Source organism: Vulpes vulpes, chromosome 13, assembly GCF_048418805.1.
Source record: "Vulpes vulpes isolate BD-2025 chromosome 13, VulVul3, whole genome shotgun sequence".
In the NCBI taxonomy this organism is placed as follows: domain Eukaryota; kingdom Metazoa; phylum Chordata; class Mammalia; order Carnivora; family Canidae; genus Vulpes; species Vulpes vulpes.
In genome coordinates this window covers 28,015,823-28,028,479 of record NC_132792.1, presented here as the reverse complement: position 1 = coordinate 28,028,479, position 12,657 = coordinate 28,015,823, and the positions used below count along the sequence as shown (strand labels likewise).

Here is a 12,657-nt window from a genome sequence, read left to right as displayed (position 1 = left end):
TTTATCAACTAGGTAATAGGAATAATAACACATCTCATATCCTTTAGTCACCATCGGAAATTATGAAAAGTCAGAATTTTAAATGTATTGCTATTACCATATTTTGTAATTAGGAATTGTATATTTAACATTTGAATTCCTTAGTAATGTCTTATGAAAGGTGTAAAGTGATCTTGATTCTTATGAGAAGCTTTTTTCTTCCCCTGGCATTTCTCTAGAAATCCCCATTATTTACTCTATCAAATCAAGATTCAACCATAGAAGCTAATGGTTTAGGAAGTAGAAGAATCATGATGTTAACCTGCAGCCAGAGAGGTCAGAGGCAGGTTACCAATTCCTGAAGTCTATTGCTTCTGTGGTTTTACCTGTGCTTGATCACTTAATCTTTCTCAACAGGTCATGAGAAGTTTGCCAAATTAAGTTAATTACAAAAGAGAAGGAACACATCATAAATCAAGTGCTAAGTGCTTAAGACAGCATTGGTATTTGTAGGGAAAATCAGTCACTTGAAAATGTATGAGTGCTTAGACGTATAGTAAAAATACTATATTTTGCTAATAGCAAACGTTAATCAATACTTTAAACAGGGATACAGAGAATGTTGATATAATAAACCTTCTCTTACCCCCACAAGGAACATTTATTTAGTAAATCTGTAGTATTCAAACTGATAAATGGTGAGAATTGTCAGTCTAGTTAGAAAACTCATTTTGAAATCAGCATGGGGTATTCAAGTGTTTTCCTTACTGATTATGTGCATTGTATTGAATTTAATATGCCATGAATTTGCTTTTAAATATGCAAAGATACCGTTTTTAATGCATTGTATTTTGTTTTAATTATAAAATCCAATCCCAATTTGGTTTTATAAAATTACAACTTTATAAACTAGTAATGCATATCTTAAAACATGTTTACATTATTTTAATATGTAACATAGAGTTTTTATTTTTTTTGTAACGTAGAGTTTTATTTGACAGCTCTTTGCTGCAGAAACATATCATGTAGTCCACTAATAATTCCAGAAACTTTTTAAAGATTGTGACTTACTTTAATTAATTTTAGAGATGTCTTACAACTTGAAAATATTTAATAGAAAGTACTTGTACATTTACATTTTACTTTGAAATTGTAAATATTTTTTAGAGGTCTGACAAGTAGAAATGGTTTACATTTCTACAGAAGTATAAATTTCATTTATAAGTTAAACTTTTTATTTCATGAAAGTTTCTAGTTGAAAGAGGATAGTTTTAAAATCAAATTTATGTTTTTATAGGTTATCACACTAAAGCATTTAAATTGGCCAATTTTGCAGTCAAATCATAGTGCACTTCAACTAAAAATGAAACCTTAATGAAAATGTAACGTCCAAATTTTGAACTTTGATGAAAGAAATTAAAGACAACACAAGCAAAATGGAAGGATATTCCATATTCATGGATTGGGAGAACAGTTATTGTTAAAAGGGTGCTTACTGCCCAAAGTAATCTGAAGATTTAATGCAATCCCTGTCAAAATACCAACAGTATTTTTCACAGAACTAGAACAAATAATCCTAAATTTGTATGGAGCTACAAAAGCCCCTTAATAGCCAAAGCAATCTTAAACAAGAAAAACAAAGCAAAGCTGGAGGTATCACAATTCCTTCAAGTTATTCTACAAAGCTGTATTAATCAAAACAATATGGTCCTGGCACAAAAATAGACACATAGATCAGTGGAACAGGATAAAAAGCCCAGAAGCAAACCCACAATTATATGTTTAATTAATCTTTAACAAAAGAGGCAAGAATATGCAATGGGAAAGTTTCTTCAACAAATGATGTTGGGAAAACTGGACATAGCTACATGCAAAAGAATGAAATTGGACCATTTTCTTACACCATACAGAAAATAACTCAAAATGCATTAAAGATTAAATGTGAGACCTGAAACTATAAAAATCCTAGAAGAGAGCACAGGCAGTAATTTCTCTGACATTGGCTGTAGCAACATTTTTCTAGATACGTTCTGGAGGTTAAGGAAATAAAAGCAAAGAATAAAACCCAAATTTTGTTTTATTGAAGAAAGGATATTTGATTTCATGCTAGTGACAAAATAGATAATGTTAACTCTTGTTAGCAACATAAAGGTAAGATTATGAGTTTGAACCTGCCATGAAATTGAGCCTAATTGCATTTTTTTTTAAATTAGTTTGCAGGTCGAAGTAAGAAGGAAACTAAATACTCTCTTAAGGCAGTTGAAGACATGTTGGAAACACTGCAGATCACCCAGTCTTAAGGTTTCAGACTCTTTCACATTACATTTCACAACTGCACAGTTGAACTTATTGGCCTGTGACTTATTTACTAAATGCCTAGTGCTATTTATATACTAATTTTTGTTAAGAGGGCAATTGTAAAGAATGTTTATATAAACCTAAAAATGCCTTTTATTGCTAAGCAGGAAGATGGAGAAAGTCCATGGAAGAGAGATTTAACAAGATTCATATTGATTGTACATCATTCTCTTCATATCACACATACAGAACTTCTTTTAAGCCACAATGTGATGTAGAAATCCCATAAATAAATCATGTGATTTATTAAATTTGTGTATGAAGATTCTAGATTCTTTTTGTTATACTCAAGTAGCGAATATGTTGTTTTAGAACTCAGTTTCTAGCTAACTCCTTATTTGTGAAAAGAAATAGATAGCATGCATACCTGACAAGCAAAATATTGGCAAATTATTTTGATTTCTCTTTATAGTGTTAAGTTGGATTTTGCTGTGCATTCCAGTGGGTTATTGTTTTATGCACTATAATATTATTCTGATAAGTCTTGCTTAATATATATCATTCTCCAAAGTTTAGTAATATCTCTGTAAAATTTTTGTTTTGCCATAGGCCATAACTGAGATTTTTTACCTGTAAGAAGTTTTAAGGTTCATATAATAATCAAATTTAACCTTTATGAAAGTTAAAGTTATTGAACTTTTAAGTATAAACTACATAAAAGAATATTAAGACAACATAGTAGAGATTAAAGAGATTTCAGTGAAAAAAAAAAGGTTTCAGTGGCTGAGTTATTTTTACTAGGGAAAATAAAATCTAAACTATCTTTAGGGGCAAAATTTTTACAGTTCTCATATTTCATTACTTCCTTAGTAATAAGAATTTCTCTTTCCTTTTTCTCTTTTCATGATAAACAACCATTATACTACCTTCAATAGTGTTTTGCATGTTTCAGTGGAATAGAAAGAAATTTTGAGACGCTTTTAAGAACTTTATTCAGACACAAATCAGTTTTTAAAATAGGCAATTAACCATTCAGGGCATGTATTAGTAAAGTAGTAGTAGTTTATAATTTACATATACAAATTACATGTTCTATGTATTGCATACATGTATAATTACATATATAAATAGTTTACGTATATAAATAATTAGTTCTGTACCATTAGTACAGAAACTTCTACATACTTGTCATTGCTGGATTTAGGCAAATGGGGTTAATGGAGGAATTGACAACCTGGAAGTCTTTAGGAAGAAAACTATTGTCAATATCAGTTTTTAATCTTTTGAATAATTCTGTTAGTAAATTATTCTCCATATCTGGTCTAATTCTTTTATTTTGCAGTCTTTTTAGTTTTATTCTGCCATGAGAAGTGAGCAGAATGTAAAATTCCCCACATAAAGATAATTCTTATCAACAAATCTTTGTTATCACAAGATATACTCTCTTTTGCCCATGAATTTAGTAACTGCATTTTCAACGTAATCACCCATCTCAGATTTGTTTGCTATAAAGTGCTCATATATTATTCCACTACCTTTCTTCCCACTAACCTCGTATAAGTCACTAAGGTAGTGTTTACTTTAGCAATTAAATTTGTGTGAGGTAGTGTCTTTTATAATCATCAGCCAAAGTTTCAGTTTATTTTTCTAATTTTAAAACCTGCTTGCCAAGAATTTTTTATGAAATACATTGTTAATGTATAGAAATTTAATAAACCTCAGTTTAAGTAAGTGTACTGATCATCCAATCGTGGCAGATATTTGCCAACTGCTTCTACCGCCACTTTTTCCTCGTTAACAGTATCTTACATTGTTCGGTAGGACCAGAGATCCTTGTTCTTCAAGGAGATAAGGTTCTTACTTTACCTCAGCCCTAGGATATGTATCATGATTGATCTTAAAAAACAGAGGTGATTTCATTTCTTATGGTCTGTGATATGCCAAGGCAGTACTTTTTGCAGTGAAGGAAATCTTCTGTATTTGTGGTGTTCTCTATGGTAGCCACTAACTGTATGTAGCTACTGAGAACTTGAAATGTGGCTAGTAGAAATGAGAAATTGAATTTTTAATATAATTTTAATTTAAGTAGCTGCATGTGACTACCATGGCTACCATAGTGGGCAGTGCAGATATCCAGAGTGTGGGCATGTTACCTATTTAAGGCTAATAAAATGAACAGAAGACTATTGGGAAGGGTTTTCCTTTCAAATTAAAAAGTCAGAGCTTTATGAAGCTTTTTGCCTCTTTCTCTTCCTTCAGGCCATGAGTGTAGTCAACATGTTTAGAGATACAACAGCCATCTTACAACTATGAAACAATAAATAGGAGAATGAAAGCTACTTTTCAGAGATGACTTTGTAGAAAGACTAGGGAGAGCCTGCATCCCTGATGGCATATTGGATACTTGAACAAACATGAGTTGCCATCCTCTGCACTTATCACATGAGAAAAATAAACTCTCCATTGTTTAAGACATTGTTTGGGTTTTCTTGTTACTTTTGCCATGTATGTTTCTCACTACTACTATGTCCATTAATTTTTTTTAAATATGCAAAGCTCTTATTTTAGACATGCTGGGAATGGTGTTTCAAAGTGTAATGATTTAAAGTTAGAGTAGACAAGTACATATAACAAAAGTAGTAATACTTTGTTGTAACTCAACATACACTATTTAAGCCAACCTTAGCCATAGGATATTATTGAATTGGGGAGCAGAGGAGGATGTAGAAAAGATAGAAAAGGAAGACCAGTGCTTCAGCATGCTGGGAGCATATAATTTTTATTGATAAATGCTTCAGGGAATCTTTTTTTTCTGATGCCACAATCCATTTATTCTCAAAGTAACTTTATTTCATAGAACTTTAAGATTTTAGAAGGGACTTTATTATTATTTTTTAAGATTTTATTTATTTATGCATGAGAGACACAGAGAGAGAGGCAGACACAGGCAGAGGGTGAAGCAGGCTCCATGCAAGGATCCCGATGCAGGACTCAATCCTGCGACTCCGGGATCACATCCTGAGCCAAAGACAGACGCTCAACACTGAGCCATCCGGGGCATCTCTGGAAGGGACTTTAAAGATGAATTAGTTATATTCTATTTTAGGATGAGGAATCAAGGTTCTGAGAAATTAAGCTCTTCTGTGAAAGAGCAGGACCAGGATGTCAGGGGTTCCCAAGTCAGTGTATTTTCTAGTATACTCTGAGGTATGTATCTATTCTGTGATATATTCTTCCTATTTTAGAATGAGAAAAATAAGAGATAGATGTATCCGAGGAACGTTACTTGTTAGCATAGCAGGGATTAGAATTCAGATTTTCTGACTTGTAAAACAATTTTTTAGTGGAATAATAAAGTCATAATTTATTTATGAAATTATACTTTCATTTTGAATTAAACTGAACAAACTAAATTGCCCATTTAAGCTATATTACTTCATTTTAAGTCATTGTGAGAACTATTTCAGACTATTTAGAACTACTTTGAACCTCCCTTCTCACTCTTGACAAGTAACATCTTGTTATAGACTGAATTGTGTCCCCCTAATATTCATATGTCAAAGTCCTAACCCCCAAACCTCTGAATGTGATTTTATTTGGAGATAGTCTTTAAAGTGATAATTAAGGTAAAATTAGGTCATGGGTGGGCCATAATCCAATATGATTGGTATCTTTATAAGAAGAACTTAGGACACAGACAACAGAGGAAAAACCATGGGAAGACAAAGAAAGATGCCCATCTACAAGTCGAGGAGTGATTCCACAGAAGAAACCAACCCTCCTGACACCTTGATCTTGGACTTCTGGCCTTTAGAACTATGATGAAATAAATTTCTGTTGTTTAAAACACCCAGTTCTCTGTGTGCTTTGTTAAGGCAGCCCTAGCAAACTAACAGAGCTTTCTGACTAATTCACAGAGAAAAACATACCCAGTATCAGACGTTTTTGTACTTGACCTAACCTCTTTTTCTCTTAGAGTAGAAAAAAATAGCCCTGCCCTTGCTTGAATGATTTCCCACCACTGTCCTCATTTTTTATACCTAAGCCTTGTTTTAGTTTCACAAATTTGCCTTACTGACTTCTACCATAGAGCATCCTGTCTTCTCTGAAATGTCACATCATTGCTTTTCTTCAAATTTGTCCTTAAACTATTTTTCTTTTGTATCTTTTCTTTCTTTCAACTAGAATTCTTCCTGTTAACACTCATATATGTCCATTTCATTACCTTTTTAAAACAACTCCCTTCATTTTCATAATCCACCTCTAACTACTACCCTGATTCTGTTTTTTGTTTTTGATTTCAGTCTAATTCCTTCAGTTTTCTAAACTTGTATCTGTTCTTCCCCTCTCATTCTTTAAATTGCTCCAGTTTGGTACCTCCACACACTCCCACTGTATTCCTTTGAAATGGTTTAGTTCTGTGTCATCAATCTGATGGATGTTTTCTTTTAAACCATAACTGTGTTCTATTTATTTAGTGCTGTATTACACATTTCAGATCTGTCCATTCTTGTCCATTTTCATTGCCACCACTACCCTGGAACAAGCTGTCATCACCTGACTCCTAAACCACAATAGCCAGAAAGCTAGATTTCTTGCATCTTCACTTCTCAGTCTGTTCTCCATTGCAGTGAGAATATGACTACACATCACTAGAAATGACTTTTTACCTTTCCCCTCATTAAAACTCTTCAGTTGTTCCCCTTTGTTGCTCTATACATGGCCTGTGAGGTTCTGCGTAGTATCAGAACCAGGAAGGATGGTTCAGATTTCCTGATTGTAAACTACTCTCCCCTCTATTTCTGAATTTAGCCATATTTAAATTCTGTGGCTTTGTTAATGCTGTCTTTTTCCACAAACTTGGTACTCATTCCCTCTGTATGGAGCAAAAAGCCTGGACTCATCTATCAGAGGTCAGGCCCCTCTTCTTTCTTCCTACCCATGTTTTTAAAATAATGTTTTATTTTTACAGTACTTTGACTCACCAGAAGTTGCAAAAACGGTATGGGAGTTCCCATGTACCAGCTTCTCCCTATTATCTTAACCATAGTATATTGTCATAGGAAATTGACATTGCAGCATTACTATTAACTGAGTTACTGGCCTTATTTGGTTTCACAATTTTTGCATGCTCATTTTTTTGTTTATAAAATGTTATATATTTGGATTCATGTTACTATCACCATAAGCATAATATAGAACCTAACATCACAAACTTCATTCTTGCTACTTACTAGTTATACCTTCATCTAACCCTAATGACCAGCATCCACTGATCTTTTCTCTATCACTGTAATGTAACTTTAAGAGTGTTACATCAATAGGATCAGACAACTTGTAACCCTTTGAGACTGGCTTTTCACTCAGTATATTGCCATTTAGATCATAACTGTTGTTGCTGTGTTGATAGTTTGTTCCTTTTTATTGCTAAATAATGTTCCATTGTATGGACATACCTCAATCTGGTAATCAGCTACCAAAGAAAGCCCTGAATTGTTAGCACAACCATATGATCATATCAATTGATGTACAAAATTATTTGCAGAATTCAACACCTGTTTATGATTTAAAAAACTAATTTAGCTATAGAAGGAAACTTCCTTGATCTGATTTTTTAAAGACCTGTAAAACATATCTAGCATCATCTTGATGAAAGAATAAATGCTATTTTCCTAAGATTGGAATGAGGCAAGGATGTGTATTTTTATCACTTCTATTCAACATAGTACTTGATATCTTTGCTGATGCAGTAAGAAGAGAAAAAGGAACAAAAGGCATACAGATTGGAAAGAAGTAAAGCTGTCTATATTTACAGATAAGCTGATGATCTACATAGAAATATCCCAGGAAGGGATCCCTGGGTGGCACAGCGGTTTAGCGCCTGCCTTTGGCCCAGGGCGCGATCCTGGAGACCCGGGATCGAATCCCACATCGGGCTCCTGGTGCATGGAGCCTGCTTCTCCCTCTGCCTCTCTCTCACTCTCTCTCTCTCTCTCTGTGACTATCATAAAATAAATAAAAATTAAAAAAAAAAAAAAAGAAATATCCCAGGAAATCTCCAAAAACATCCTGAACTAATAAATGAGTTTTATAAGATCAATACAAGGTCAACAAAATTCAATCATGTTTCTATATGTTAGGAATAAACAATATTTATAATTGCTCAAAATATTAAACATAAAATTTTAAAATATACAGGATATGTTTGCTGAAAACTACAAATGCTAATGAAATCAAAGAGCTAAATAAGTGGAGAGACATCCCATGTTCATGGATTGGAAGACAATATAGTAAAGATGTTAGTTGTCCCCCATATGGACTATAGGTTTGGTACAATTAGTATCAAAATCACAGATGCTTTGTAGATAGAACTTTATAAAAATATATGAAAAGCAAAGGAACTAAAATATTCTAAACAACTTTACAAATGAAAATAAAGTGGGAAGAAATCTACCAGATATTGCCATATGTAGGTATAGTAATCAAGACAGTGTGGTATTGTTACTGTGTGATTTTGTCAGAATGATAGACGCATAGAGTAGTGGAACAGAATAGAATCCAGAATTGACCCATGCTAGTATGACAAACTAATTTTTGAGAGAGATGCATAAGCAATTCAATGGTGGAATTGGGCTGGGACAATTGAAGTTGAAAAAATCAGACATTCATAGCAGAAAAGGCCCTCAAACTAGACCTCTCACCTTATAAAAAAGTTAACTCAAAATGGGTAATGGATCTAGATGTAACATGTAAAACTACAACGCTTTTAGGAAAAAACAGGAAAAAATTTCTTTGACCTAGGATTAGGCCAGAATTCTTCAAGGGACAGCAAAAGTGTAATCCTTTATAAATCAATCAATCAATCAATCTTTGTCAAACAACAAAACCTTGTTCTGAGAATGACCTGTTAAAAGAGATGAAAAGACAAGCCATAGACAGAAAATACTTGCAGTTATCTATTCGATAAAAGACTTTTGTTCAGAATAAAGAACTATGAAAATTCAATAGCAAAAAAGAATGGGCAAAAGACTCAGGCACTTAAGGAGGTAATAGGGATGGCAAATATGCACAGGAAAAGATGTTCAACATCATTTGCTATTAATAAGGATGTGCAGATTGAAGCTTCAATGATAACACCCCCAACACAGAATGACTAGATACATACCCATAATTTTGTATACTGATGATTATGTGGAGCAACTTGGAAATATCAAACGTTTAGCTACTCAGGAAAAGTTTGTTGTATACTTTTATATTATCATATACTTTCATTTGGAGCATTTATAATCTTAATTATATTTTTAAATAATTGTTTCCCTCAGTAGATTCTCTAATTATAGGAGGTCAGAGACCATGCCTATATCTGTCCATTTCTTTCATTCTAGGTTCTAGCATGATACCTGTGCATAGTAAAGAATTCTTTTAATACAAAAAAAAATTACTATGCACATCTTGACATAATTTATTTAACAAATCTTACTTCCAGAAGTAGTTTAGTTTCACTTTGTTTTGTGGCAAAATAAATTATAATCAGAAAGTTACCCAAAAATCTAATCTGCATGTTAAACGAACAATATTACAAGGCTGCCAATGAGATTGTATATATGTCATAAATAATTTTAAAAATGCAATGCTTAACAATATAAATGAGATATTCTCAATAAACTGTAGAAATTTCCCAACTGTAAGGATATTGCAAATGGCCAAAAGTGACTAATGGACTGTTGAAAATTTTTGTTAATGGTTCTCAAAGTATTTCTGGACTTGTTAGAAATGCAAATTATTGAGCTTAATCCCAATCTACTATATAAGAAAACTCAGGACACAGTCCAGCAATTTGTGTTTTAACAAACCCATCAGGTATTCCTGAAGCCCACTAAAACTTGAAAACCATTTTTCTACGGTTGACTTGATTGTTGGAAGACTGATTGGAAGAAGCAAGTGATTCTGTGGAGATTGTGTTATTTCCTTTGTTTCTTGTGTTATATTTGTATATGGTGTTCTTTGTGTTATCCTCTCCTTTGCTTCCTCCCCCTTTTCCCCATTTCATTTTGTTTTTTTTTGCAACCCTATTTCCCCTTGATGCCAAAATAAAAAAAAACATGTGTACATTTGTTTTATATGTTGAATGTTTTTTCCCTTTGTAATTTTAAAATTAGTACATATGTAGAAATATCGCTATTATTTTTTCTTGGAACTCAAACTGAATTTATTTGATTTGTATTAGTTACCCTCAGTAGTTTTTTTTTTTTTTTTAGACTTTTAAGTGAAAGGAGATGGAAGTGGGTCAGTGGTCTTTAAAAAGAGAAATTCTATGTATTCACACACATACACAGATGTTCATATATATGCCTTTCCATCTTTCTATGTATACATGGTGTATTTGTATTTTTTGCACTCAATTGTAATAACCATAATGAGGGTGTAGATGACTTGAGCTTTGTATGACAGTGGGTATAGTAGAAAATAATAATATTAAGTCTCTGTTGTTCTACATTCATTGTTTCTTAAAAATTCTGATTAATAGAAAGATTTTGATGCTTAAAAAATTAAATTAGGGGGCACCTGGGTGGCTTAGTTGGTTAAGCATCTGCCTTTGGCTCTGGCCATGATCCCAGGACCTTGGGATGGAACCTTGCCCCACGTCTGGCTCCCTGCTCAATGGGGAGCTTGCTTCTCTCTCTCTCTCCCTCTGCCTCTCTCCCTGCTTGTGCGCTTTCTCTCTCTCTCTCTCTCTCTCTCTTTTTCAAATAAATAAATACAAATCTTTTTTAAAAAGTTAAATTAGAATCATATCACAGCAAACCATTTTAGCTGCAAATGAGTGAATTCCAGTGGGGTCAATTGCATGTCTACTGTTGTTGATATAAGAAAACAAGCATTATGAGAACATACAACTGCTTTTTAGGTCTTTAGGTCCTAGGTCTACCAACAAACTGCTGCCCCAAAACAACTTGGAGACTAATTTATCAAATAAGTCACTGATGGGGAAATATCTACTTGCAGATGTCCAAGTAATACTGAACTTTTCCAAGTAGAGAATGGACACTAACTTTGAAGAAATATGAGTTTATACCTAAGTAATTTGAGAGATATATTACTAAGATATCCTTTGTGAGTTCAATTATTTTATAGGCAACCTAAATATTATATGAAAACATGGGTAAAAATGATTTGAATATGTGATTGTATCAGGTTAATGACCAAAAACATTAAGATTTATCAAAAAACAAACAAACAAACAAACAAACATGCTCTTTAAAAATCTAGGTAACAACGTCTACCATAATATATCAACTTAAAATCAGTTTGAAGCTCTCCAGATTGTTAACTATAGGCAGTAATGTTAAGAATTGGACTCAAATGACAATTTATTTTGGATCTAATTTCACTATATGTTTTATGTGTCATACTTCATATGACAGAGAGAACCAGGGAAAACACAGTCCTTTGGCTGATAATTTCTCAATGTAACCCTCGCCCCCCAATCTGACCAAAAAAGTGTGGGGAAAAATTACCATAATTCTTGTGAGGGTATTCAGAGTTGGGAGGTTCCAGATAAAAATGCCTGAAGAAAAACTATAAAAATTGCCTTCCTACAAAGAACTTCAAATAGCATGATGATTTAAAGGAACTAACAGCAGTCAGGAAATAGACATTCTACCAAATATGTGATTGTATCATAAGTGGCACCCAGGAGTCAGAACACTGGTGCTTGCATAAATGCAGTCTTGGGAATATTACAATGAGAGTTTAAAAAATAAAGATGTAAAAATAATTGAGTATTTTTTTTTCATTTTACAGGGTACTACTCAATATTTCAGTTTTCTGCATGAGATTTTTTTAAAGATATTTCCACAAGAAAGAATTTAATAGTCTAAAGAGAATCATAATGGAGTATTTTATGTTAATCTATCCTAATTTAGCTTAGTAACTTTAAACTTGCACTTAATTTTCTATTGACAGATCTCAGATGTTCGTGAACTAATATTGGGATTCATATTTTTAACAGTCATTGATCAGAAATGAAAAAGCTTGCTTTTCAATACTTTTTTCCTCCAGCAAGCTTATAGAAGTACGCCACCTAGAGTAAATTTTATTTTACTTTAATTTTTAAAGTATAAAACTGTTGGGCTGATTTAATGTTCCTTTAAACCCCAGGAAGTAGAGATATATAATCAAAATCAAACTAAATCATATAATTGTGGATTTTTTTCATATATGTTGTTTTCACATGTGACTTTTTTTTTTTTAAGTAGGCCACACGTCTGATGTGGAGCCCAACCTAGGGCTTAAACTCATGTTCCTGAGATTGAGATATGAGCTGAAATCAAGAGTTGTACACTTAACTGACAGAGCCACCCAGATGCCCTATATGTG

At 32.9% G+C, this 12,657-nt stretch overlaps 1 protein-coding gene across 2 annotated transcripts in view; it reads left to right on the top strand.

Moving 5' to 3' along the window:
- EMC2 (ER membrane protein complex subunit 2) overlaps nucleotides 1-6,126 on the top strand; it is a 47,152-nt gene extending 41,026 nt beyond the window's left edge. For both annotated transcript variants that reach the window (XM_025994856.2, XM_025994857.2), the window contains exon 11: nucleotides 2,193-6,126. In XM_025994856.2, the coding sequence (XP_025850641.1) occupies nucleotides 2,193-2,279 (87 nt within the window). In that variant the 3' untranslated portion in view covers nucleotides 2,280-6,126. The remainder of the gene's footprint in view (nucleotides 1-2,192) is intronic.
- The last annotated feature ends 6,531 nt before the right edge of the window (nucleotides 6,127-12,657 follow it).